The 27,484-nt window shown below is 46.7% G+C and overlaps 2 protein-coding genes and 1 long non-coding RNA gene across 17 annotated transcripts in view; 2 read left to right on the top strand and 1 right to left on the bottom strand.

Moving 5' to 3' along the window:
* LOC119860485 (scavenger receptor cysteine-rich type 1 protein M130-like) overlaps positions 1–27,484 on the top strand; it is a 1,081,813-nt gene that overhangs the window by 304,260 nt on the left and 750,069 nt on the right. The window lies entirely within an intron of this gene.
* The window catches only part of TAPBPL (TAP binding protein like), a 36,469-nt gene continuing 11,526 nt past the window's right edge, over positions 2,542–27,484 (top strand). For 2 of the 13 annotated variants that reach the window (XM_043514018.1, XM_043513965.1), the window contains exons 1-2: positions 18,633–18,717; positions 21,325–21,573. In XM_043514018.1, coding sequence (XP_043369953.1) covers positions 18,648–18,717; positions 21,325–21,573 — 319 coding nt within the window. In that variant the 5' untranslated portion in view covers positions 18,633–18,647. Of the gene's footprint in view, positions 2,679–18,490; positions 18,718–19,135; positions 19,164–20,322; positions 20,527–21,321; positions 21,574–27,484 lie in introns of those variants that run through there. The other 11 variants (XM_038414351.2, XM_043513993.1, XM_043513989.1 and 8 more) reach the window with 11 other exon arrangements.
* LOC122460105 lies at positions 4,119–17,057 on the bottom strand. Of its 3 annotated transcripts, XR_006281191.1 has the most exons (7): positions 15,388–17,057; positions 14,788–14,835; positions 7,200–10,548; positions 6,330–6,448; positions 5,658–5,741; positions 5,269–5,270; positions 4,119–4,393 (listed from the first exon to the last, which is right to left on the bottom strand). It is a non-coding gene; the product is annotated as an uncharacterized LOC122460105 (long non-coding RNA). The 3 variants fall into 3 exon arrangements; XR_006281192.1 differs by lacking the exons at positions 14,788–14,835; positions 15,388–17,057 and having other exon boundaries at positions 7,200–8,255; positions 10,080–10,292; XR_006281193.1 differs by lacking the exons at positions 14,788–14,835; positions 15,388–17,057 and having other exon boundaries at positions 7,200–8,255; positions 10,157–10,285.

The raw sequence follows: 27,484 nt of genomic DNA, 5'->3' as shown, positions 1-27,484 counted from the left end.
CTCTTTACAGCGGCTTGGCCCAGGGTTTTCATTACACAGGCCTGGATTCTAGACAGGCCTTAAATGTTGCAGAGCTGGGCATCTGCTGGCACGGTTCTCTGCTGGGCTGCTGAGCCGTGCCCCTTCCCCATCCTTTCACATCGGCCTCCCCCACCTCTTCCTTCTCTCCCACCCTCGTGCCCTCTTCCCACGCTTTCACACTCCATAGGGGTTATAGCTATGACATTTTCAGTATTGCCAACCCAAAAGTTCAAAAATCATGAGTCAGGGCCCAATCATTGGCCCAAAACCAAGTTTTTTAAAAAAGATTGTATTGCATTCTTGCCTAACTTTTGATTGTTGAATGACCCCTGCTTATACCCAGTGGGTCTGTCTGTCCATCTGTGTGTTTGTGTGTGTCCATGTGACAATTAGTGTAGCCCCCTCACCTGTATTTATTAAGGTGATTTTTGGCCCCTGCTACAGGAACTCACACCCACATCAGCCTGTCCCCTGCCCAGCAATTCATTCTGCTTTCCAACCCTGCTCCCATATCAGTTCTGCCCTCCCACCTCACCTTTGCTCCTCCTTCAGCTCCAGTATGATGTTGTCCCACTGGAACAATCCCAGGCTTAAGAACAGTCTGATATTGCACCCAATCCTATCTTCCAGGAATAATGAAGAACTTGGGAAACACACTACCATGCCATTAAAGCAGCTGTTCTAATCCTGTCCTTTCATTGCCTTCTATGGCTGCTTTATTCTGAGCTACCATAGGGTACCACCCTGAAGGCATGGTAGAGGCATCTTGAAGGTCCAAGAGTTGCCCCCCAGCATCCACCCCAGGATTTTGTGATTCCCTAGATGAAATCTTCTCCCAGTACATCATCACTGGAAATGTTGGTCACCACAAGAAGAGCCCATTTAGTAGGGTGGACCTACTGCAGCAGCAACTTCTAGTTTCCCTAGGTATGGCTTCCCCCTGTTTGGGCAATTTAATCTCCCACGGCCTTTGCCTTTGCATCACCCCCAAATGTCATCTGGCCTGGGACCCACTCGAGAAACAGTCTCTCTCTCACCCACCAGATGTCCGTGCACAGCTTGCATCTGGGCCTTCACTTTTTTAGCCATTTCCCTTGCAATCTTTTCTAGAGTTGCTGCACAGGAGTCACACTGGGGCTGGGAATTAACAGTTTATGCCTTTAAGGAAACATCACTTTCTGCTTCCACATTTGCAACTCAGTGTATAATTTGGCCCTTAGGTTTGTCCAGTGTGTGATCCTTCCTCACCATCAGCTTATGAAGATCCTCTGTTGAACAGTTTACAAACTACTTTTCACACGGGATTTTCTCACAGCTCGCCACTAGGCATAGGCCCCCTCTCTGCATTGCCAGTTCCAGATTCAGTGCAACAGACTCTGCTTCATTTGAGCCATCTCCCAGGCAGGGTGGTGCAGGGAAAGTCCTTTCGAACACTGTCTGCAATGCACACAAATACCTACACAGATGTTCCCCTCCCTGCCACTTCCTGGCTTACCATTCCTTCCAGTATTTCAAAATGAGGACTCTCCCCTCATGGTGGTCATACAAATGTTCATGTTACTGTCTATAAAAACCATGATCCATACTGGGAAAGTACTGGTAAAATTAGTTGGAGTCACCATCCAAACACCCTGCTAGGTATGTGCTGCTTTTTCACCAGACCACTCATTAACAAAGAGCAACAGCTGAAAGTCTGCCAAATATTCACAGACTCCAGTCTCATCTGCACGATCAGTACATTTCTTCTCAGGCAAAACTGATTTTGCCATCTTGAAGCTGGTGCCACCAGTTGTAATACTTGCTTGTAAAACCCAAGGTATTTATTGGGACACGGCAAGTAATAACTCCAGCACCACAGGCAGGACTGAACTCCCAGCTAAATTCCCCACATCAGATACAACAACATAACAACACACAAGACAACAATTTAACACTAAGATAAAGATACAGCATGATCTATTGGTGGAAATACTGTCTACACTAATAATTACTGTATTTTCATTATTTTTTCTCTAAGGGCTTGTCTACATGGCCCTGCAGTTTGAACTGGAGGGGTGCAAACTGCACTGTGCACTACTATTATTTCCTGTAACTGTCCCATATAAACCCTACAGGTGCAAATAAAAGATATATAATTTGCACTGCCATACTCCTGAAACAGGACTACATTAATGTAAACTATGTAACTTTTAGTTTGCACTCACAGGGTCTACACAGGGCAGTTATAGTGTAGCACATTAGTGTGCACTGTTACACCCCTGTACTTCAAACTGCAGGGCCATGTAGGCATGCCCACAGCATTTAACCCTAGAGTCAGCCTTGCTAGCTTGTTACTATTATGACAAAGTCAGGCTAGGGTCCTGTTGGATTCTGGGAAGTGGGCGGGTATATTAGCCCCAGAATGAGAAAGGTGAGAAGCTGAAAAGGGGTTACCTCAGGTCAACTAGGGACATCTGAGTCCAATTAAGGGCTACCTGAGACTTTTAAAAATGCCTCCTCAGGTGAGAGACAAGTTGCTGCAGGGCTAGTGGCAACAGGGAGAAAGGCTTTGCTGGGTTGTATGGTTGCTCGTCTCTTTACAGTGGAAGCTGCCTGCCTGTTAAGGAGAAGAACTGGTACTCCAGGGCCAATAACAGGCAACATGCCTCCACAGACAGGTAGGGAAAGATATTCCCCTTTGCTTTGTGCTATGAACATGTTTCCTTTTGTTTGGTGGAGGGGCACTCCTTGGGCCTGCTCTGAGACCTACTTGGAAAATATTGAGAAATAAATCCCAAGCAGGAGAACATACACTATCTGGAGCAGGGTTGACTTCCCCCTCTGGCAGTGGGAGCCTGGAGTAAGCAGTGAGCCTGCTGGGGTGAAGGAGATGCCTTGCCAGACTATCTAGTGGTCAGTCAGGACCTCCCCTCGTTTTAATGCTCTGATGTGAGGGGTACTGGGAACAAACTAGACTGTATGTCATGAAATATGATATCCCAGAAATATGATGTGGGTCAGATTGACAAGGGGACAGTCACATGACAGGGGCCCTATAATAGCTGGCTCCAGCTGTATCATAGACACAAGCAACACACTGATTGTGTGGGTCATATCCTACACTAGGGTAATTGTAGTATTCTCTGAACTGAGCACTGACCTAAAGCTGGTACATCCTAGGAACAAAGATCAAGGGAGGGGGGAGTGACTGATTCAGCACTGAATGAGGCCAAATGGAATGGTGCCACCTTTCCCTTTTGTTTTTCCTGTAATGGGCTGAGTAATTGGGAAGGTGCTGTGAGGTGAACAAAGCAGAGGGATGCTCTGTCCTTTAAATGGCACAGTCCCCTTCTTACTTACCCTTCCTTTACATGCAAAGGAGGGGTGTGTGGGTTTTTTTAATTCCACAGTGGTCAGGTTATATGTAGTATGGAAATTTGTGGAAGACCTAATGAATAGTGCTCTTAAGAGATGACTAGGACTGGAATAGCAGGGGGGGCTGCAGGGCAGGACCGAGCGGCACTGGCAGAGCGGTGTAGGGAGCCCAGGCTTGGAATAGCAGGGGCCTGCAGGGCAGGACTGAGGGGCATTGGCAGAGCTGTAAAGCAGATAATTTGCCTTGCTCACAATATTCCTGATTCATCCAAGAGTCATGCATAACTCCATTGCTCTTTTGTTACTTTCTTTTTGGGATTGCCTCTAGCTCTAACTAGAAATTGCACACATCATTGCTTACATAGGCCCAGCAATCCACCTAAGGGAGAGACAGCCGCATATTGAACAGCTGCCTGTGATTTGTGTATGCAGCAGCAGGGGGCACCAGAGATTTCTCTGCCCACAGCACCAAATGGGCATCCTGTATGCCTGACTTTAAATCACACATGCACCAGTGGAAATCGGGCTTGTCCAGTTGTCCATGTTTCTTCAAAATCTGCAGGGTTCTGCCCACTGATGCCTAGAACATTCCCTGAAATTTTGGAATTGGTCAGTTGGGGTGTTTATAAGTTGTTGTTGCACTACAAAAGAGAAATGCCATTGAGTTTACTAGCAAAAAATGTTCTTCAGTTTCATGCCATTAAAGTGTGTAGAGAGAACAAGATAACCAGGACCCAGGCATGTGGAGTTTGAGAAGTTTATTATGGGAAATGTTGCATGCTTTGACCAATTACTGTTCTCAGTCTGACCGTGGAACCAGGGTAGCGTGTGGTCTTATAGAGCTGGAGGGAGTTCGTGGAGGGGACCTACACATTAGAGCTGAATCTAGCCAACTCACCTACCGCACAGTCACAGCGTGTGGTCTGTCAGACTGTAGGTGTAACACTTACTAACAGTTTATAGTCAGAGGGAAATAAGCTGTCCGGCTTCCTTCCTCAGTTCACATTCCATGTTTGTCCTGTGAAGAAGAGAAAACACGGAGTAAAAAAACATGAGTGACTATAACAGGGTGATGCTCTGTCCATCCTCTGATGCTCCAGAAACTGCTCAGACCCACATTCTTTTAGTGTTCAGTCTGTATTTTATTCCAAACCCTTCCCCCAACACCAGTACAGGGCAACATCACAGTTTTTAATCCTACATCTTTCCCTCTATCTTTACCAGAGTCCTAGGAGGAAAAGAGATTTCCCTCTCTTGGGAACTTTCAGTCTGGACTCAGCTAGCCAAGTCCTCTTTCCCTTGTAGCACTTCCTTCCTGGCTTCAAACAAGTTAGCCAGCTAAGGGCTAATGTGTTCCTTACCTCTCTTTCTGATTAGCTAATTGCTCTAGCAGCTGTCCCCGGGGGAACTAATGGAGGCTAAAGCTAAGGGTGCTGTACTCTGTCACAGCAATGAAAAAGGGGAGTCTACACAAAAAAAAAGCCCAATTTTCTCCCCAGAAAATGTCATTCTGTACAGCTAAACAGGCCAGTCCTGAAAGGGGGGGGGTTCTATTAATTACATGAAATAGTCTGGGCCCATGCTCTCTCCTTCATTGTTGTAATTTTGTGGACTTTGTGGGAGTTGCTCTTGATTTATACTGGAGCAAGAGAGATCAGAATCTGCCCCATGGGCTTTAATGGGAATTCTGGTTGTGCCAGGAGGGGGAAAATCCACACTTATCCCACTTCCTTTCGTCTCTGGCTCTACAAATCACTGCAGCTGCATGAAAATGCAGCTGTAGAAGTCAGCACAGAGATTTTCACCATGTTTTAGGTAATTTCATGCCCCACATGTTTCACTTTTTCTATGAAGCTCCCTGAAGTGGCTGTTACAGCATCAGCACTGTGAGACATCTCAAATCCTGAATATGCAAGAGTTCAGATTCCAGAGTCGCTTTTCAGCTGATGTGTGGGATTTTCAAAAGTGCCTCAGGAGTACATGGCCCACTGACTTAGAAGCACACGTGCTACTGAAAGTCATTTAGTTGCTTTTGAAAATCCCTCCTGATGGGCCCATTTTCTCCTCAGGAATAGGTTTATTTTTACTGTAAAAAAGGAATTCACTTCCAAGCCCAACCTCTGCAAAATCTTGTATATTTTTCAAATACCTCAGAGCATTTTGGATTTGGAAAAACTCTTTTCTTTTAACTACACCTCTGCATGCCACCCAGTCTCTCTTCCCCCCCCCCATATCCCCCTCCCCCTATTCTTATCGCTCTCTATGTAAAGTATCACTCAAACGTTGCTCTAATCGCTGCAGACTTGCAGCTGCTTTCCAGGTGAGATGTCTGACCACAGGCTGTGCTGCACTCAGCAAGACGTTTGCTTGGAAAAGAAAAAACCCAAATGTCACATTGTATCAAACCACTGCTGTAACCTCCATATAAATGTCCCCTGCCCCAATTACAGAGTATTCCCAACTCACAAAAACCTTTGAGAAGTTGAAGCCTGTGTGATGCTTCCCAGGGGCATCCATGGATGTAAGGGACCTAGCTACCACCCACCTTGAGCATGAGGAAGCCTTGTCTGTACCTGCTGTGGGTCGGTTCTCCAACACCACCAGCCTGGGGCAAGATGAGCACTACCTTCCAGGCTCCACTCTCTGTACTGGTTAATGATACACTCCAACCCCTGAGCCCTCCAAGCATCCACCTGCAGCACGAAGCCCCCAATCCACTGGACACTCTCAGCTTCTCCATATTTGCCATTCCCAAAGAGCAGTACAGCACAGCTCTGCTTTACACACAGCACTTAGATTTGTCTATAGAGTTTTTTGTTTTGCTTTTTAAACAAAGAGCAGAGATTCAAGTGATAATAAGTAGAAATTTTGGAAACAAAGGTTACATATAAAATAAAATCATAACATGCATTCTAGAGCCTATACTTGTCACATCAGACAAAGCTAAAACTCACGCAAAATCCTTCCAGCGTATTACAGCCAAGCTAGGCTGTAATCTTCCATTCGTGATACAAGTATGCTGACCTCTTGCCTCCTCAGTGGTAAAATGCAGAGTTTGTTTCCATCCCTACAGCTGTAGTAAAAAAAGAAATCCATTGTCTTCACTGGAGACTTTGCAATCACTTGATTAGCATTTTGCTCAGACCGTAAATAGGTGTTCATTCTGAAGTATACGATACCCAATTTAATTGTAGACAGACCAATAGATAAACATTTTCTGGCTGAAATAAACTTGTTTATCCATTGCTGGTGGGTGCAGTCAACTCACAGAACTTAAAACATAATTTTCATTATATATGCATAACTCCTTACATATTAACCACAAATATATTTTGCAATGATTATGATGGCCAGTGTGACACAAGATTTCAGTAGAGACCTTGCATCAGACTCTGACAAAGTAGTATGTAAAAACCAGACCCCGGGGGATCCCTGTAACACTTATGCATCCCTGTGTCTTCCACTAGTTGGCACCAAGAATTCCCCCTGGCTCACAGCCTCCCTTGTTTCAGAATGACCTGTCTTCACAACTGATCTATAAACTCTTGGGCAGAATCTGACATGTTCAGAAAGTCGCTAAATATTTGATGAAATTCTCTTGAAATCTCCCCATTTTGGACTGATCTATTCTCAAGGCAGAGCTATAAAAAACAGGCAGTGTCTGGTGAGTTCCAATGAGTCTACTGGTCGCATCTGGGAAGGACATGGGGCTAACATCCAACACACAGGCTGGTTGTGGCCTTTTGTCAATTGTGGCAGCAAAGTGCAAATAAACATCACCCAGTTTAGTGGAAATTGACAAGGATCTCAGCCAGGCCTCCTACTTCTTTTATAGTAATCACATATCACCACTGAAGCTGGTTCGATGTTGGACAAAGAAAGTTCTTGCTCAGCTGAGAAAGAGAAACTGATATTCTTTTGTGAGACCTGGGAATGGGAGGACAGAGGAGGTAATTAGATGTTATCTTTTAATAACAATTTCTCTCCACCAAAGACCTACTGAGGTGGATTCCAAATACATGGGGCTCCCACCTTGCATGGCACCATCACCCCAGAGTCCCTGTTCATCCAATCAGTTTCTTTACAGTTGTCTTGTTAAGATTTTTGGCCCTGAGACTAAAAATTTTCAAAAGGCATCTGTTTAAAGCTTGTAGACATATATAACACCAGGGGGAAAATCTCTCTTTGAATTTATGTTCTCCATGTAGAAGGGGACACAGTTGTTCTTGGTTTCCATCTGCATCATCACACAATCATCCTTAAGCTTTAAACAAGGAAATGGAAAAGAGGATCCATTATTAACGAGCACTAAACATAAGACGCGTCCCAGATCCTGCAGAAATACCCATGTGGTGATATTATGACCCACCACTTCCTTAGCTACTGGGAGTAGTGGCAATTCTATTCCTGTGAAAGAACTGTGGCATCTAGTGGTCAAAGTGGGAACTGCAAAATATCACTGGAGGCAATTTTTCAAAGGTATTTAAATACCTAGATATCTATAAAATCTGTCTCTAGGTTGTATGTGTGTGGCCTAAGCTAGTCTGCAGCAGTTTGACACAAACATTATACTCAAGTTGTGTGTAGTTTTCGTTTCATTAAGTGAGTTACTGATTGTAATGAAGGGGATAGCAATGTGACCTGAGCCAAGTGTGCTCCAGTGAATGCCCACAATGCTCAGAACACTGGTTGCCTGGCCCGGTCCTCTCCTTTTATCCAGCCCAGGGTATAACAGCCTGTAACCCTCTCTGCCTCTGGGGCAGTTTATTCACGTTGCTCCCATTGTTTACCTTCCGCAGGGATGATCCGAGAGAGATGAAGCCTGAGAGCATCTTGCCATCAACAGTGGCCGTGCTGGAGCTATTGCATATCCGGCATTACTGAAACCAGGGAGACTGAATCAATCTAGATCATGAATGAGGAGGAAACGTTCTGCTCCAGAGCATGAATAGCCTGTGAAGACCTTTCTGATTTAGCTGTTGCACTGTGGCTACTTAATGACATGGAGGAGAGAGAAGGTAGCGAAGGGCCCCCTGGAGGGACAGGGCATGAAAGGAGGCCTATTAATACAGTGCCTGGCTTCTATAGTGCTGGTGCTCTATAAATACCTAGAGACAGAAACTATGCTTTAGGGAAACACCCTAAGTTCCATGCAGGGTGAGGGAACTAATGTTCCAAGTGTTTGACTAGGACTATAGTACAGGGACACGATCCAAAATTATTGGACTTTGTTATCTGGGAGCCTGTGATGGGGTGGAGTAGGCCCAAAGACCCCAGCTGGAGGCCTCAGGGTTTGCCACACCCATCCCAGGAAAGGAGCTGTGGAGAGATCCTCCAAGAGGCCTAGAGTGGTTGCGAGAAAGTAACCAATCAGAGGGGCTGCTGGAATGGCCAATCAGGGGCCAGGAGGGCCATATAAAAGGAGCTGCAGAACAGATCATCAGTTAGTTGCTGTTTGGAGCTGGACAAGAAAGGACTCTGTGCCTGGCTGGAAAAGCAGCAGGAGCACAGGCAGCTAAGTGGGGGCAGGGATCAGGGGAGTAAGAGGCTCCTGTCTGGCTGCTAGGACTGAGCCAAAGACAATTTGCTAGCAGGGACTGGGGGAGCAATGAAGGAGCTCCTGGCTGGCTGCTGGGACTGAGAAAGGACTGAGCCCAGCTGTAGGAAGATAGTGTCTCCAGGGAGGAAGCCCTGGGGATATGGCCCCATACCAGGGCTGGGACTACTTAACGACTGAGCCCAGGGAGGAATCATCCCCATTATAAAACAGCACTAACACTGTACTCAACTATTTAGTATATATTTGCACTCTAGGGCATTGCTGTATAGAATCAGAAATGCTTAGTTGTGTAGACTCTATACCGCTAACATCTAGGGGAGAATCTCCTTTTGCTCCAGTCATTGAGGCCCAGGTTTTTGGGGTAGGAGAAGCCAAGTCCTATGCACACAGTCACAGTGCAGCCCTCAGGGGCCATGCAGAGTGACAACAAGGAAGTCCTTGAGTGCTCCAGATTTGTAACAATATTTATAATCTATAGTCCTGTTTTAAACCCTCCCCTCCCCCGTTTCCCAGTTAGCTAGTTCTTATCAGTCAGGGAGCTGGGGCAATGGTGGGAAGTGACCCGGCTGAAAGGAGCAGATCAAACTTTGCTGCAAGGCTGCTGTGTAGGAAGCATTCACTGTCTGCAGAGAGAGATTGAACCCAGATATCTTTTTGGGCATGAGGATGTTGTATCTCAGGATTGTCTATAACAAAGGGAAAATAATCCTGACAATAAAACCCCAGTCACTCCCATCCTGCATTTAATACTGTGGCAGTTCTCAAACACCTTTCTGACAGATCTGCCTCTATCCTCTCCATTAGCTCTTTAGAGTAGAGTAACTGTTTTTACTAATGTAACCCTTCTGCCAGGTGAGGTTGGGTTCAATATCTAGGGATCCCTCTTAACAATAGAATACAGAACTGGCTTGAGTCCCCACCGGTAATCTGGGAAAAATTACACTGCCCTTGGGCACCTCTAAGAGTCAATACTTCCCCTCTGGCAAATACTGAGTCTTGGTGTAGAAAAGAAAACTTTTCTATGGAAAAGTTCTATGGAAAAGGAAGCCAGCATTAAGCTGGGGAAACGCCACAAGCATGTGACTGTGAGCAAAACCCCCACCCCACAATACACTGGGCAGTGTTCTTTGCCTCAGGTTCTCACCTTGCAGTGTGAAAGTCCGACAAACAAGTGTTCCTTTAACATGCCACTCCCCTCTCCCTCCACCACATTGCACTCACAGTTGTTGTACTTGGTCAGCAAAGATGCAGAATTCAGAGGTGCGTTCAGGTGAGTTCACCTCCCACCACAGTGGGTATGGGGAAGGGGCTGAACCATTCACTCTGTGTTGCTGCCTGCTGCTGCCACTGCTTCATTGTTCACCCTGCCACTGGCTGCTTCATTGCCAGTCACTCGGCGGCTGGCCACATCGTTGTTCACGCCACCACTGTGCCACTCTACTGCAACCTCTGCAATGCCTTGATGTCCCACCACTTAACACACCTCTCAGTAATTTCAGCAGTTAGAAGAGCAGCCTTGTTACTAAAGCAGTCTGGTCAATCTCTTGCACTGGGGATACTGCCCCACAGCAGGTCTCACACACCTAGGTATCGGCAACTTCAGCTCTAGTGATCTGTAACAACAAAAGAGACTCCCAAATGAGTATAATCACTTAGTTATTAAACAGTAGAGAGCAAAAGGGTCAGAACAATGTCTAGGACTCTTTGGGCAAAGCCTACACCTATTATACCACCTCAGTCAGCCACCCCCAACTCACCTCTCTGCTAGCCTTTGGCACCCCTACCCCTGCTTACGAGTGCAGTAAAGTTGAGGGTGACCACTCTCAGTCAGGGCAGGCCAAACACAGTTCTGCTGCCCCCACTCATACAACAAGGATAACCACCTTTCCTCACCACTGCACCAAACATCAAAGTAACCTGCAATCCTACACCAGCCAAAAGTGGTCATTTGGGCAAAGCTGCTCCATCATGGGGCACATCTTGGCATAAAAGGTGTCTGATGCAAACAAGGCTGGTTCCTGGTTCCTTTCCCCCCAGTTGATCATTAGATGTCAGTAAAGAGCTCATTCAGACCCTGCTTAAATCAACTTCAGGAGTCACATCCTGTAATTGTACTGAGCCTTCATCTGGTAACAATGAATGCCTCTTCATTACTCCCCCCGCCTTTTACCTCTACTAGATGTGTCACTGATCCCAATATCTGCTTTACCACACCTTCTTCCCATTTCATCCCCCCCTTGTCATTTTGTACCAGTACTCTCTACCCTAGACAGAAAAACCTGGGGAAGGGGCTGTCAGGAAACCAGTATAGGCTGTAACACGATATGGACTAAAAGCTAAAATCTAGGTAAGGCTCATTCTGCTGGACTCAGGCTTCAGACATCTTTTCTTCTTCGTTCCCTGCTTCTCATGGAAATGTCATTATTGCCTTACACAGGACTAGGGTTGCCAACTTTCTAATCACACAATACCAAACGCCCTTACCTCATCCCTTCTCTGAGGCCCTACCCCTGCCCCTTCTCTGAGGTCCCACCCCACACTCCATTCCCCGCTCCCTCCGTCACTTGCTCTCCCCCACCTCTCTCTCACTCACTCATTTTTACTGTGCTAGGGCAGGGGGTTGGGGTGTGAGAGGGGGTGGGGGCTCTAGCTGGGGGTGCGGGCACTGGGGTGGGGCTGGAGATGATGGGTTTAGGGTGCAGGAGGAGGCTCTGGGCTGGGGCAGAGGGGTTTGGAGTGTGGAAGGGGGCTCCAGGCTGGAGCAGGGTGTGGGAGGGGGTATGGGCTCTGGGCTGGTGGTGTGGGCTCCACAGAATGAGAGGTTTGAGGTGCAGGAGGGAGCTCCAGGCTGGGGCATGGGTTTGGGAAGGGGAGGTTCGGGAGGGAGTTTGGGTGCAGGAGGGGGCTCAGGGATGGGGCAAGAAGTTGGGGCATGAGAGGGGGTTCAGGATGTGGGCTTCGGGTGTCACTCACCTCAGGCAGCTCCCAGAAGCGGTGACTTCTCCCTCTGGCTCCTAGGCGGAGGTGCGGCAAGGCTGCTCCGCGCACTGCCCCTGCCTGCAGGCGCCATCCCCGCAGTTCCCATTGGCTGGGGTTCCTGGCCAATAGGAGCTGCAGAACTAGCACTCGGGGTGGGGGCAGCATGCAGAGCCCCTGTGGCCACTCCTATGCCTTGGAGCCAGACGGATATGCTGGCAGCTTCCCAGGAGCTGCATGGATCCGGGTAGGCACCCTGCCTGCCTTGCTGTGGGCGACCAACTGGAATTTTAAAGGCCTGGTCAGCCATGCTGACGAGAGCCGCCCGGGTCCCTTTTCGACAGGGCAGTCCAGTCGAAAACTGGACACCAGGCAACCCTAGTCCCCATAGTAAACAACCATCTTACAGGGATAACTCCAGTTTCCTGAAATAGTAAGGGCTAAGTTGTTCTTCTGTTATGTGGCCATCCTGATAGTGCATAGTGCATCACCTTAAAAGATCCCATTTTGGTTCTTATTTTCAGAGCAATTTCATTAGCTGTAATAGGAAGGTCATTTAGGAAAGAGACTCGATACGCAGAGTTTTTCTCTCTGTTTCCCTGCGTAAAGGGGCAAACAGGACAGTGCTTTTGCAGTAGCATGTTTTTCGGATGGTCTATAATAAATGTCATAGGGGTACGCAGCTAAGATCAAATTCCATCTCTTCAGCCTTGCTGCCACTAATGGTGGAACGCCTTTGGACCCAGTATTTTTACCAGTGGATTAAACTTCCTAACACTAATAACAGTAGGACAATGGAACAGACTGCCTCGGGAGGTTGTGGAAGCTTCTTCACTGGAAGTTTTCAAAAGGAGGCTGGATAACATCTGTCTTGGATGGTTTAGACACAATAAATCCTGCATCTTAGCAGGGGGTTAGGCTAGATGATCCTTGCGGTCCCTTCCAACCCTATGATTCTATATCAGTGACTAAGGTCAATTGTTTCCTGAACAGGTATTCATAGAATTTAATAACATCACAAATGATGCTAAAGCTTCTTTTTTAATTTGTGAGTCTTTTCTCTCAGCCTTTGATAATGTTCTGCCAGCAAATACTATGGATTTTTCACTCCCATCTTTACAAATATGTGAAATGACAGGCCCAATTCCTACAGAAGAGGCGTCACAGGCTAAGTTATGGGTAGGGCCCTGAGAAAATCTTGGGGTTTTTTGTTTTTGTTTTTTAATTACAGCAAGCACAGGTAAAGTAGCAAATTTCACAGGATATACACAGAATGCCATCAGTGAAAAGTCACTTCTGCATTCCTTTGTATAAAAACAGATGCTGAATCACCCCAAACTGCTGCAATTTCCCCTACAACGGAGCGACAGAAGCAGGCATCCATGGGCAGTTTTACGTTGAAGCAGAAGTTCAGGTGAGGCTACAGATTTCCCCAAACATGAGAACGTATAGGTGCCCACTTTTACTTCCCTACTGTAGGAAAAACTGCAGTACTGGGCAAATTCCACAATTTCTGTGCAGTTGCAATTTTCTCAGGGCCCTAATTATGGAAAGCTCAGTTTTACAATCTACCAATAAACTGGAACTAATTTGTTTTTCACTACCTCAAAAGTTTTATGTTCCTTTTCCATCCAAACCCACTTTATAGTTTTTGCAATTAATGTTGGTAAATTTGGAATGAATCTTCCATAATAATTTAACATGGTCAGAAACAATCTAAGCTCTGAGACAGTGTATAGCACTGGAGAGTCTCAACGGATTCTGTATTCTCTTTTAATAGGTAAACCTCTTCTGCATCTACACAATGCCTCAAACAAGTAACCTGATTTTGGGGGGGAAAAAAAAAGCACACTTATCTCTGTTAACTTTAAAATTTTTTTGCAGTCTCTTTAAAGTCCCCTTTAGATATTTTAAATGTTCCTCTGAAGTCCTCCCAGTTATTAATAGATCTTCTAAATAACATACACCACCATTTACCTCCTGCAGTATCTGATCTGTTGTTCATTGAAACAGAATAGGCGTGCTAGCTCCCCATAGGGTAATCTTTCATACCTAAATACCCTTGTGTGTTTTGTGGACAGAAATGTTTTTGCATCTGGCTACATTGCCATCTGCTGGTAAGCTTGGGGCAAGTCTTATTTGCTCAACTTCATTCCCTCTGTCAGTTTTTGCAAATAAATCTTGTGTTTTAGGAAGTAGATATTTTTCCATCTCCAGCCCGAGGTTTATAGTGACTTTATAATCCCTACAAATTCTTACAGTACCATCACCTTTTGGGACACACACAATTAGTACAGTTCTTTCACTGGATTCCATAGAGAAATTATACCCTGCTTTTCCAAGTCATCCAGTTGCTTTTACAGAGCATATGGCACAGGTGTAGCCTTCAGAAATTTAAGAACATAACATAATACAGGTGATGATATCTGTTCAGTCTCCACCATATACAGTTCTGTGAAATGGTACAGCTCACATATCCTTTCATGTGGAGGCAACATGCCTCCGAGCCCAACTCCTCCTAGTCACATAACTAGTTCCATGGCTCCTATCTGCAGTCATTGATGGCTTCCGCTCAGCGTATTCTTTGCTGTTCTGTGGGGCACTATGGAAAGACCAGGTGACGTTTTCCCTCTTAGCGCACTTCTTGCAGTGCAGAGAAATACTGCTCCTGCTGATGTGATATTCCTAAACCATGGAAACATGGCTCCCTCTTTTATATCTGGTTTCAGAGTAGCAGCCGTGTTAGTTGTATTCGCATCCGATGAAGTGAGCTGTAGCTCACGAAAGCTTATGCTCTAATAAATTTGTTAGTCTCTAAGGTGCCACAAGTACTCCTTTTCTTTCTGTTTTATCTGGAACCTGTGAGAGGTGCTGACCAGTTTTGTCATCTTCTTCCTCCCCTGCTGAGTCCCTTCTTTCCAGGCCTGGCATGATGGGGAGAGTTTATTTTCAAATTTTGGTGCATTTTTCTTTATGGATTCAAACAGAACAGTCTCCACAGCTCCCTCTAGTAGCAGGTGTCACAATTCAGGGCAACTGCACCTCCCCTCAGGGTTCAGCAAGGGCAACCACTCTATGGGGTAGTAAGAATTTTTCCCTTAAAATACCAAGGAAATTAACTGCCCCAAACCTTCATTAATACAGAGTTAGGTTTACCCAGTGCGGCCTAATGCCTTTCGAGAATGTGGACAGTGGGTAACGTTAAACCTCCGAAAACAAGGAAATAAGTTAAGGTACAAACCATTTCTGCAATGCAACCTTTACTCTGCCCTCTTTGAGTGGTACTCCAACATGCCAATAACACACTGCCATTACAGATACTACAGATACTGTGGGAATAGAGCACATAAGCACTGTAGGACAAAGTCTGGCATCTACTCTTTGCCAAGGCAAAACTCAAGTTTAGATCAGGCATAGCAAACAGCAGCTACCTACACACAAATACTAACCATCCCAGATTTGCTAAATGTTACTACCTCTTCACCCTTAGCCTGAGGATTTCTTCTGAGACACTGCCTTCACTGACTCCTCACTAAGGCTTGGAGACTAGTCATGTAGACCACCAGATGGCTGACAATCCCCATAGCAAGACACACTCCCAGCACCCCCTACTGACAAAGCCTACAAACTCAGTGCTGAAATGAGGAATACTTGATCCCTCAAAGTACAGATGGAACTCTCCTCATACCACAGTGACAGAGCAGCCAATTTGCTCCAACTGCTCCACCATTCAATACAGTTACACCTAAAGGCAGCTGGTGTGCATGCAGATAAATGGTGCAACTCAAACCATTGGAACACAACAGAAAACAACGGCATGTTCTCTTAGTCATTCCTCATGTCTATTTATTATGGCATTATCTTTACTGAACCACCGTATCTCTTATTCCAAAAGGTAAACAGAGAAACTTGTATCTGTCCCAGAGTGTAGTAAAAGTGCAAAGATCATATGACTCATTATCTAATGTGACTTATCAATATCCATCTTTCTTATCTAGCATAATAAATACGCTTTTTTACCAGCTAGTCAGCAATGGACATCTGTTGGTGTGGGGACAGAATAATGCTGTCTCAATATAGTCTTAAGGCATCTGGGATCAAGACAGTCTTGCCATATTTTGTCCCAGTTATGATTAAACTGCTAACCTATGGAGTGGGTGAGTTCACTTTGGCTATGACTTTTTCCTTTTCTAACTGTCCGAGTGAATTTCTGAGTCTGTCACTGCAAAAGGTGCAGTTCTGCAGCCATGTACTGTATGACAAGGGTGACTGATGGGTCTGTATATATGCGATGCTTCCCACAGAACTCTCCTAGTCCCCTGAAGAATCCCAGGTATTGTGCAATCAATTCTACTTTAGTGCTGTGTGCTTTGGTGTGCAGCATACTCATTCATACACACTAGGTGTACCCATATGCAGGTTTCTCTGCCTATCAGTAGTGTTGTAAATGCCTTAGTGATGAAGTCTTCAATTGACGACTGACCTTAGCTTTAACAGTTGCTGTTGTTAAAGTGACTTCCCCTTCAGAGTATATTCTGGTATCAGCATATGCTATAAGCACAACATCAGGCTGCTTTATCTAGATGGGACCTGCTATCTTTCTCAAACACTGAATTGGAAAACATTTAGCTTCCACCCCAATATCAAGATTAAACTTCATAGGTACCTTCCTTACATACAGTCAAGAATACCAAGGTTCTGTGAGTGAGCTATATAATTTCTGTTTCCCTGTGATACTGTACACACAAGAAGGGATTGTTCACATTCTAGTTCAGTCAGAGACCCAAAAGGCAAAGCCACAGATAAGTGTGTTGCTCTGCAAATAGAATAGAGATTTAATTTTCCACATTTGTGGCATGTTTTTCCATAGGCTAGGTGTGTTGTACCACAGTGTGTAGAGAGTTTTTGTGTGAGTGGTTGATGTCTGCTTTGCTCTGACTCACCATCAGCTGGGCCCTCCCCATGAGTATTCTTTTGTGTAAGAGCCTCTACAAACTTGTTAGTATGTGGCCCAGACGGGATCTCTAGTTGTGTCTTTGTGGCTGGTGAGGCTCTGTGAATGCCTATTCCTTTCTGCAAGCCCAGATCAGGTTTCCACTTTCCTCAACAACCTTTCCTTTAGCCCTTTATCAGTGACACTAAGCACAGTACTGACAGGTTTCATAGTAGCAGCCGTGTTAGTCTGTATTTGCAAGAAGTGAGCTGTAGCTCACGAAAGCTTATGCTCTAATAAATTTGTTAGTCTCTAAGGTGCCACAAGTCCTCCTTTTCTTTTTGCGAATACAGACTAACACGGCTGCTACTCTGAAACCTGCCATAATGCAAGGCATAGTTCCTAAGCCTTGTTAAGATCTCATCCAAGAGAGAATCATTTTCAGCAGGCTGCTGTAAGAAGGTTATAAACTTCCGGAGCTTCCTCTCCCACTCTGTGCAGTAAAATGGCTACTTTTATCCCCTCTTCTTTTGTATCTGCTCCTGCCGTTTTCATATAGATCGGGCAGGTTTGTTCCCCTCGCCTTCAATTTTCAGCAGGATTACACCCGGCCGCTAAAGGTGGGGTTGCCTGACAACCCTCCCTGTTCCGGGTTGTTGTTGTTGTTGTTGTTTGAAAATAGTCTTTTCTAGTTTAAGTGCTGTCATTGGGCCTTCGCTTTTGTGTGCTGCCTGTGTCTTTATTCTCTGCGCCTCCTGTGTGGTTTCTGCTGCTCTGTGCACGGCAGCTTGGGGGGGGGGGGGGGGGGCGGTTGGCGCCGCTTACGGATACGCCTGGGTCCTGGCAAAAGCGGCCACTGCCCGCGCGCGCGCGGCCGCCCGGGTTCGGCGGGCGCGAGGCCGCTGCCGCCCTGTGACCGCGGGCTCAGCGAGGCGGCTCCCGCCGCGTGAGAGCTCCCCGGCGCGGGCAGGGCAGGGCCGCGGGCGCCGCATGCCGCCGCGGGTCTCGGTCACACGCGCAGCTGCGGGCACAGGCGGCAGGACGGGCACCGTGCCAGCGGGAGTCCAAGAGGTTGAAGGCGAGCCAAGCGAGGAAGGATTTCGCCGCCGACGCCGCACGGCCCCCTGGCCCGCGGAGATCGCCGCCTCGCCCCGGGGCCTGGATGGTGGGACGTGACTCCCAGCCACGCTTAGCTGTACCCGGCTGGGAGGTCTGATGTTTCTGCTTCAGAGACCAGGGTCTGGTGGGGCTCAAGGAGGGGGCCGGGGTGTCTTTTCCGATTGGCACCGTAGAGGCTAACACATTTATTAGAGCAGAAGCTTTCGTGAGCTACAGCTCACTTCAAGTGAGCTGTAGCTCACGAAAGCTTCTGCTCTAATAAATGTGTTAGCCTCTAAGGTGCCACAAGTCCTCCTTTTCTTTCTCCTTACAGCGTGTATGATAAACCCATTGTTTCATGTTCTCTGTGTGTGTATATCAATCTCCCCTCTGGTTTTTTCCACCAGATGCATCCGATGAAGTGAGCTGTAGCTCACGAAAGCTTCTGCTCTAATAAATGCGTTAGTCTCTAAGGTGCCACAAGTCCTCCTTTTCTTTTTGCGAATACAGACTAACACGGCGGCTGCTCTGACACCTTTTCCGATTGGGTTCCGAGTGGTAGCCGTGTTGGTGACGACGTGGGTTCTAGCCCACGAAAGCTTATGCCCAAATAAATGTGTTAGTCTCCAAGGTGCCACAAGGCCGCCTCCTTGTTTTTCCAATTGGCTGGAATGACAGCGCCCCTCACGACGGAGAAACAACGGTATGGCTTTTTCGAGCCCTGTTCTGTCTTTCCTGGCACTTGACTACGGTGTGTCAGGCCAGGGAGACAAGGGTATGCTGCACGGCGTCCAGAAGTGAGGGCAGCGTGGAGAGCCGTGGAGCAGGGCTGGGGGGTTGGGTTCAGGAAGGAAGGAATGCATTGCAGCTGGGTGGGAGGAGGGACAGAGCACTCGGAAGCGGTGTGCCAAAGGCCACGTGACATCATTTTGGGAGGCTGCATGGAGGTGCAGCAAATTCTGGGACACAAGGTATAGTTTCAGCATGACTCCCAGTGCTTTTGGAGAGAAAACGGGGTCACGGTAATGTGGGAGGTTTAATTCTAAGGCTTTTTCTAGCAATCCACAGTTCCACTAAGGAACGAAAGCTCTGCACCATTTTGCTTCTCTGACAAAGCCTGGTAGATTTCACGTGCTAACTCTCTCTTTCAACTCAGCTTGCTACAGAAGACTGTAACATCTACCAATCTGCCTCTGAAGCCATGTGTCATGACTGATGATGGTGTGTAAGGCTCTGCTTAGGGTGGGGAATGGATGTAGGGAGCTTCTGCTTGTGGAGAGGAGTTAGAGAGAAGGAAACATGGCAGATTCAGAAAAAGATGCAGGAACCTTGGGATTCAAAGGGTTCATTCGAACACTCCCAAGGTGTAGGTGGATTTGCGATAATGTTGGGATGGAAGACCATTCCACTGGATGGTTTTTTGGGGAAAAGGGAACACTGTAAAACCTTAAACCCATTTCGATCCTCATGAGGGTCACAGCTCCAGCATGAAGGGGGCCATGACTGAGGGGCTACATGTGAAGCAGCTTACTGTATACAGGAAGCCCTCCTACAGATGCACCTCAATCACACCCCCTTAACTACCCCCAGTTCTTCCCAAAACAAGTGAAATTCACATGCAAAACTCTTTACAGCCTCAAAAGAAGAAAAGAAAAACAAAAACCAACCAACCAACCAAAAACCCTCAAACTCAAACAACAAACATAAAGCAAGGAAAAGCAAAGTTAAAGTGACACTTCCAACACAGCATAGCTTTACAACTGTAAATTCCCATAGATTTACAACTATAAATCTGTGGGAAGATAACAGTATGCTCCTCCCTAATTTTTTTTTTTAAAAGCCATTTTCTTGCAGTATATGTGAGAGACACAGAGAAACTTAGTCAACCTTTGGTATATCAGAAATGCTCAGCCTCTTGCTCACTCATCTCTGAGTTGCTGGATTTTTCCTTCACTTTCTAAATCTAGATTATTTTTTTTCCCCCCATTCTGAGATCAAACTCTCCTTGTTTCTGGAATTCATGTCACATGCACTGAACTCAGATAATTTGTCACATGTAACTCATAGAGGAGACAACTTTCAAGCACTTCTATTCAACTGAAGAATGATCAGCAAAAACTTTTTTGTGAGCACAAATCTTTCAAAAATGCATCTGAACACATTCAAAAGGCTTCATGGAAGCTTTGGGATCTCAAAAAAAGAAAATATGGCACAAAATGGGTTTTGGAAGAGACTGACACAGGAGAGTTTTATCTAAAAAAACAATTCAGAGAGTAAAACAGCCTCCCACACCCAGCTTTGCTGATGCTCCTCAATCCTAACCTGCAATCTCCCATTATCTAGTTCCCAAGTGTTTCAGGCTATCTGGCTCCTCTCTTAGGTAAGGAAGGAGTTAATATTCTCCAATCTGTTTTTGGTTGTCAGATTGAAAGTGAAAGCAAAGGCACCAGCAGTCTGAAGACTCATTCAGAGTTTGATTCTAGCACAGACGCCTGATGTTTTAGGGTGTCTGGAACCCCTTGTTTGGGGCACAGAATGAATCTAGGGCTCATCCTCATCTGTGGAGTGCTGGCTCTGAAGGCTGGTGAGTTTAGGAGGTGTCAGGTGTGGGATTCTGGCTGGTCTACAGGGATGCCTCTTTAGAAGGCCCATTATATCAGGGGTGGCCAAACCCTCCCAGCCGCATAGCACAATGTTCAGAAGTTCCAGAGTCCTGGCACACCGGCCAGGGCTCCCCTTGGTCCTTCAGCCCTGTTTCCACTGAAGCCATGAGACCCGCCTCCCATCTGGGCAGAAGCCCCTACCTCACCACCCTGCTGCAAGGCAGAGGGCCTGAGCTCCCCCTCTCAGTCTGTTAAGTGGAGAATGGGGGGAAGGGAGAGGGGGCTCCGTGAGCCGCACTTTAACGGTAAAAGGGCCGCATGTGGCTCATGAGCCACAGTTTGGCCACCCCTGCATTATAGGCTTACGGAGCAAGAGGGGGAACAGTTTGATTAGCAGCTTGTGTCCCAGAAGGGATTAGACAAATGAGCCCCCACGCCCCCCCCCCCCAACAATGGATGGACCAGAGGGAGGTGTGATAGTATAAGCTGATGATCATGGGGGAGTGCCTGGGGTCTTCCAAAAGGATGATGGCAGTGGGGGATGGGGAAGTAATACCAAACAGGGAAGACCTACTTCAGGGGAGGTGTTTCAGGGAAGGAGGGGAATTGTGTGGTGGTAGCGTGTCCCAGGGCTCACCTGGATCACCCCTGTTTCTATAGGACTGCCCCAGAAAAGGGCAAGATGTCAGTGCCAAATGTCTTGTCCCGATGGGGCAGCAGGTATGTGTATGTATGTGTGTGCACCCCACCCCTCAGCTCGTTCTTTTTCTTCTCAGCAGAGCTGCCAGTGGAGCTGGGCCCGGGGTCCCAATTACGCTCTGTGGATGTGGTCTTGGACTGTCATTATATAGAGGAAGCTGTGGGTGGATTTCTGGGTGCCTTTGCTGGATCATTCTCATCAGACCCTGCCACCCTAGTGCTGAGAGGTGTCAGCATTGCTGATGATGGAAGCTTGGACAGTGTCACCAATTATGAGGTGCCAGGCACAAATACTGACTCTGCTTCTCCCATCATCTTTGAAGTCTCAGGTGAGTGAGGAGCTGAGGATAGGAGAATTGCCATGTAAGCCATGAGTGAACTGAAATCTGCACAGACTCAAAACAGAGCCCTGCCCCAGGGGCTCACAGGACATGTGATGGACAAAGGGATAGCGGGGTGAAGGGCACTGTGTAAATAGAGACAGAGTCACTATCTATCAACTTACTTGCATTAGAGGGACAAGGTGAGTGAGGTAAAATCTTTTATTGGAGCAACTTCCGTTGGTGAGGGAGACAAGCTTTTGACCTACACAGAGCTCGTCTTCAGCCCTCCTTGAGATCCGAAGAAGAGCTCTGTGTAGCTTGAAAGCTTGTTTCTTTCACTAACAGAAGTTGCTACAATAAAAGGTATTACTTCAACCACTTTGTCTCTAAAATCCTGGGACCAGCATGGCTACAAGAACACTATTTACCCACATGACCCCACCACCACAATATCTGAGCACCGTATACTTATTAATGAATTACCATCACAATGCCCTTCTGAGATAATTGCATTGGTACTCCTAGTGAAAAAAGGCAAGGCCATTATTTTCACTGATGGAGATTGAAATCCGAATAAACTGCCCTGGTGATAATCAGGCTGCACCTGTATAAATTGTATCATACAGAAGGGAGTTTGCACTCTGGCTAAAATCCCAGTTATATCAGTAGCTAAAGTCTCAATATAGACAAGACCATAGACCAGAATGTTCATAGATTTTAATTAATATATTCATCTATTTAAGGCAAGAAGGAACCATTAGATAACCTAGTTCAGGGGTTCTCAAACTTCAATGCACTGCAACCCCTTTCTGACAACAAAAATTACTACATGACCCCAGGAGGGGGGACCGAAGCCTGAGTCTGCATGATTCCCACTGTCCCAAGTGGGGAGCCAAAGCCTGAGCCACAATTCCCTGGAAAGGGTAGTGGTCAAAGCCAAAGCCCAAGGCCTTCAGCCCCAGCCAGAGGATCTGTAACCTGAGCCCCACCGCCCAGGGCTGAATCCCTTGGGCTTCAGCTTCAGCTTTGGCCCCGGGCAGTGGAGCTCAGGCTTCATCCCCAAGCTCCAGCAAGTCGAAGCCAGCTCTGGCGACCCCATTAAAATGGGGTTGTGACCCACTTTGGGGTCCTGGTCCATAGTTTGAGAACGGCTGATCTAGTTTAACATCCTATATAGTACAGGCCATAAAATTTCTCCCCTTTATCCCTGTATTGAGCCCAGTCACTGGTGTTTGTCCAGAAAGGTGTCCAATCTTGATCTGAAGACTTAAAGAGATGGCAATTGTTCCAAGAGTTAATCACCCTCTCTGTTAGAAAATCGGTTTTATTTTTAATTTGAATTTGGTTGGCTTCAACTTCCAGCCATTAGTTCTTTGCTAGGCCTTTCTCACTAGATTAAAGAGCTCTTTCACACCTGGTATTTCATCCCCATGGAGGCCCTTATACACAGGAATCAAGTAACCTCTGAGTCTTTTTGATAAACTAAGCAGGTGGAGCTCTTTAAGCCTCTCATTGTAACATTTTTTCCAGCCCTTAAATAATTTGTGTGGCTTGTCTCTGAACCCTCTGTAAAGTTGTCAACGTTTTGTTTAAAACGTGGACATCACATTTGTACAAGTATTCCATTATCGGTTTCACCATGGGCATACACACTACACTCCTGTTTATATGTTCAAGGATCACATTAACCCTTTTTGCCACAGCATCATACTGGGAACTCGTATTGAATGTTTGTCAACTATAGCCCCTAAAACTGTTGGATGGTCACTATTTTCAGGATACAGCCTCAATTTTATAACTAGGGCCTGCATCTCCTGTTCCTAGATGTACAGTTTTGCATTTGGCTGTATTCAAATGCAAAGTGTTTGAATGCACCCAGGTGTAACAGTGCCTTTGTGCGTCATGACTGAATACAAAATTCAGGACAAACTGCTGAGAAATAGGGCGGACATAACCCAAACTAGTGGTTATTCTCCCGTGAGATATACCAAACCAGCAACAAAAGTAAACTTCTGTTTTACCACACTGGCTAACACGAAGTCATAAAAGCAGTTTCCTTAAGCATTCCAGTCCTTGTATCACCACTGAAAACACTAGACTTAGAGATGAGTGGTTCTTTAAAACCAATTTAATCAAACAAAAGCTTCTTCTGATCCCAAAGGACCAGCCACACACCCAGGTCAATATATTACTCAGATCTTATCCAAAAATCACACTGTTGACAATCCTTTAGTATTTACAGTATAAAGGTTTATTTATAAATGGAAAGAAAGAAAGGTGAAAGTTAAAATTGGTTAAAGGAATCAAGTACTTAAAATAATTGCAGAGTTCTTGGTTCAGGCTTGTAGCGGTGATGGAATAAACTGCTGGCTTAAGTCAAATCTCTGGTTGCTTCCAAGTCAATGGAAGGTCCTCGATCCCTTGGTTAGAATGCTCCCATTAGTATAAGTCCATAGTCCAGAGGTTTGAGCAGGAAAGAGGCAAGGAGGTATATCCAGGGCCTTTTATAGCTTCTGCCATGTGGAGGGAAACCCATTGTTTCAAACAAAGCCCTCAGTACAGCTAGTTGAAAATCACAGGTGACAAGATAATGTTTGGAGTCACATGGACAAGTCACATGTCCATGCATGATTAGACACAGTAGAAGCCATTACCTATACCTCAAACAACATGTTCACAGAAAAGTCCATTCAGGGTAGGTGGGCGTCTTCCATTGTAAGTTAAATGTTCTTTTGATGGGCCACTCAATTTCAATAGTTCCTCCAAGATGTGCTGGCTAACTACCTTGTGGGCGCTATCCCAGGCACAAACATTTGAAATCCAGGTATAGAACCAATGCTCATAACTTCAAATACAAAGTGTTACATGCATACAAATAGCATAATCATATTCAGCAAATCATAGCCTTTCTATAGACACCTTAATTGACAACCTTCGTACAGTATTTGTTGCAGTTGTATAACAGTGGTAGCAACAATGATCTATATCAGAGGTGGACAAACTTTTTGGCCCGAAAGCTGCATCTGGGTGGGAAAATTGCATGCAGGGCCATGAATGTAGTTCTGGGGCAGGGGGTTAGGGTGTGGGAGGGAGTGCGGGGTGTGGGAGCGGGTGCGGTGTGTAGGAAGCAGCTCAGGGCAGGGGATTGGGGCAGAGGAGGGGTGTGGAGTGTACGAGGGGGCTCAGGGAAGGGGATTGGGGTGCAGGAGGGGGTGCGGAGTGCGGGAGGGGGCTCAGGGCAGGGGTGCAGGGAGAAGTGTGGGAGGGGGCTCAGGGCAGGGGGTTGGGGTGCAGGAAGGGTGCGGGGTGCAGCAGGGGGTTGGGGTGCAGGCGGGGTGTGGCAGGGGTGCAGGCAGGGTCCAGCAGGTGGCTCAGGGCAGGGAGTTGGAGTGTGGGGTGCAGGAGGGTTGCAGGGTGCGGGCTCCGGCCCGGTGCCGTTTACCTGGAGCAGCTCTGGAGTGGCAGCAGCGTGCAGTGGGGCCAGGGCAGGGCCCACGGGGGTAGCAATCCCGAGGGCCGAATCCGGCCCACAGGCTGTAGTTTGCCCACCTCTGATCTACATGGTCATATTTTAATCAAATAATGTCACATCAGGTTACCAACTGGTGCAGTTCCTTCTGTATGATTGCCCTGTCCTCATTGGTATTTATCACTCTGCCAGTCTTTGTGTCATCTGAAAATTTTATCAGCAGTGATTTTATAATTAATTCCATATCATTGACAAAAATGTTCTTAATCCATGTAACATGTGCTGTATTGGTATTGTGTTAATGCTAATTTTTAGAATCACGTTGGCATGCAGTACTGAGTCAAACACCTTACAAAAGTCTAAATGTCTTACGTCTTCTTTTGTCAACCAAACTTGCAATCACATCAAAGAATGAATTCAGGTTTGTATGACAAAATCTATTTAAAATAAAAGCCTGTGGAGAAGCATTAATTATATTTCTGTCCTTTAATTTTTTTATTAATTGAATCCTGTATCAGCTATTCTGTTGTTTTGCCGGGGACTAATATCAAGTTAACTGCCCTATAGTTGCTTGTGTCATCCTGCTTGCTGTTTTGGAAACGTGGCACAACATTAGCACTCTTCCAGTCTTCTGGAATTTCCCATGTGACAGGATGTACCTGGCCCTTCGAGACCCCTTGCTGGAGGCCTTGTGGTCCTACCGCACCCTGCCCCAGGAAAGGAGCAGGACTAGCATTGGATGGGGCATACCCAGTTATGCCAGTGTCAGTACAACCTGCCACTATGGCCTCATTGGCCTGCCTTCCCATAGATCTTGGAGCAGGGTCCCCTCCCATGTCTCAGCAAAGAGGAGAAGATTTCAGTTGCCTCTGGTGTTGCTGGCCAGAGCACCCCCCTCAGAACTGGAGGGAGTCTCTGAAGATGTGATAGAAGCAGTGAGGGAAATGCTCCAGCTGCCTTCACCGCCAAAGGAATCTTTGTCCCTGGACAAGACAGTTACAGTGGCTCTGATACCAGCTGTTGATGACTTCAGCTGGGCATCCCAGGAGCTACTCTGAAGGACAGTGGATACAGGACATTGTGGTCCAGGAAAACGCACACAAGGTATTCAACAGCCTCAGCACCTGCAAGAATTGCCCTCCTGATCAGTGAGGGCATCCTAGATCCAGCCAAGATCTGCTGCATATTCCCAGCCTCACCCCCTCTCAATGCAGTGGGGGAGCTGTCTTCACCCAAATTCCATTACTTAGAGCAAGGACAGCAAACCAGCAGCCTGTAGCACTGGTTTCCTCAAGGGGTTAATATTGGTCTGTCAGTCACCTTGCTTCCTTTCCTGATTGGCTAAATCTGTCCTGATGTTACTGTCTTAGGCCCTTTGTGAGACATTGCTAAGCAGGATAGCAATGAGGGCTGGCTCTGCCCACCTGATATTTCCATTGGTGCACTCTGCCCCAGGTGGTCCTGCCTGTGCAAGTCAGCTCCATCCTTAGAGGTTTTTAAGGCCCAGCTTGACAAAGCCCTGGTTGAGATGATTTAGTGGGTGTTGGTCCTGCTTTGAGCAGGGGGTTGGACTAGATGACCGCCTGAGGTCTCTTCCAACCCTAACATTCTATGATTCTATGACACACTTGGATGGGATGTGGGGCTGCTGAAATGGTTAGTGGAGGAAAGCTACAGAGGAGAGATCCCAGCTTCAGTGATAGTAAAAAAGGAAAAGATAGCGAAAGGAAAGGGTGGCCTTTTCTAATCTTGCTGAAAAAATCAGCAAGATTTTGAATGGAAAAGTGGAAATGGCAGGAGAGGGGAGAGTTTAAGGATGGACGTGAGAGTGGCAAAAAAGTGGTGGGGATTTGAGGATGGTCTGCAATGAGAGTGCAGAAGTGCTGTTTGGCTAGAGAGAATGTAGGAGGAGAGAGCCTGAGAATCCTGATACCCACAATTCTGTGCTGTCAAGCAAGCAGATATGTAACCTGCTAGCAAAGTATGTCACGCTACCCTCTAGTTCCTGGTCCATAGGCTCTACAGGATACTTCTGCTACCACTTACTGTTTCCGTGGGTTTGTCTACACTGCAATTAAAAACCTGTGACTGGCCCGTGCCAGCTGACTGGGCCTCAGGGACTCAAGCAGCAGGGCTGTTTAATTGCAGTGTAGACTTCTGGGCCTGGGCTGGAGCTCAGGCTCTGTGACCCTCCCACCTCGCAGTGTCCTGGAGCCTGGGCTCCAGCCCAAGGCCGGATGTCTACACTGCAGTTAAACAGCCCTGCAGCCTGATCCCCATGAGCCCGAGTCAGCTGGCACAGGCCAGCTGTGGGTGTCGACTTGCAGTGTAGACATATCCAGTGAGATCAAGTGGTAGAAGTCTGTGGTGTTGATGTGAAATCCTGAGTTCAAACCAGTTGATGATATATGCAGAGAAAAATCATGTATGATGATGTAATTTAAAAAT

Source organism: Dermochelys coriacea, chromosome 1, assembly GCF_009764565.3.
Source record: "Dermochelys coriacea isolate rDerCor1 chromosome 1, rDerCor1.pri.v4, whole genome shotgun sequence".
Classification (NCBI taxonomy): domain Eukaryota; kingdom Metazoa; phylum Chordata; order Testudines; family Dermochelyidae; genus Dermochelys; species Dermochelys coriacea.
This window is presented reverse-complemented; position numbering and strand designations above follow the sequence as displayed.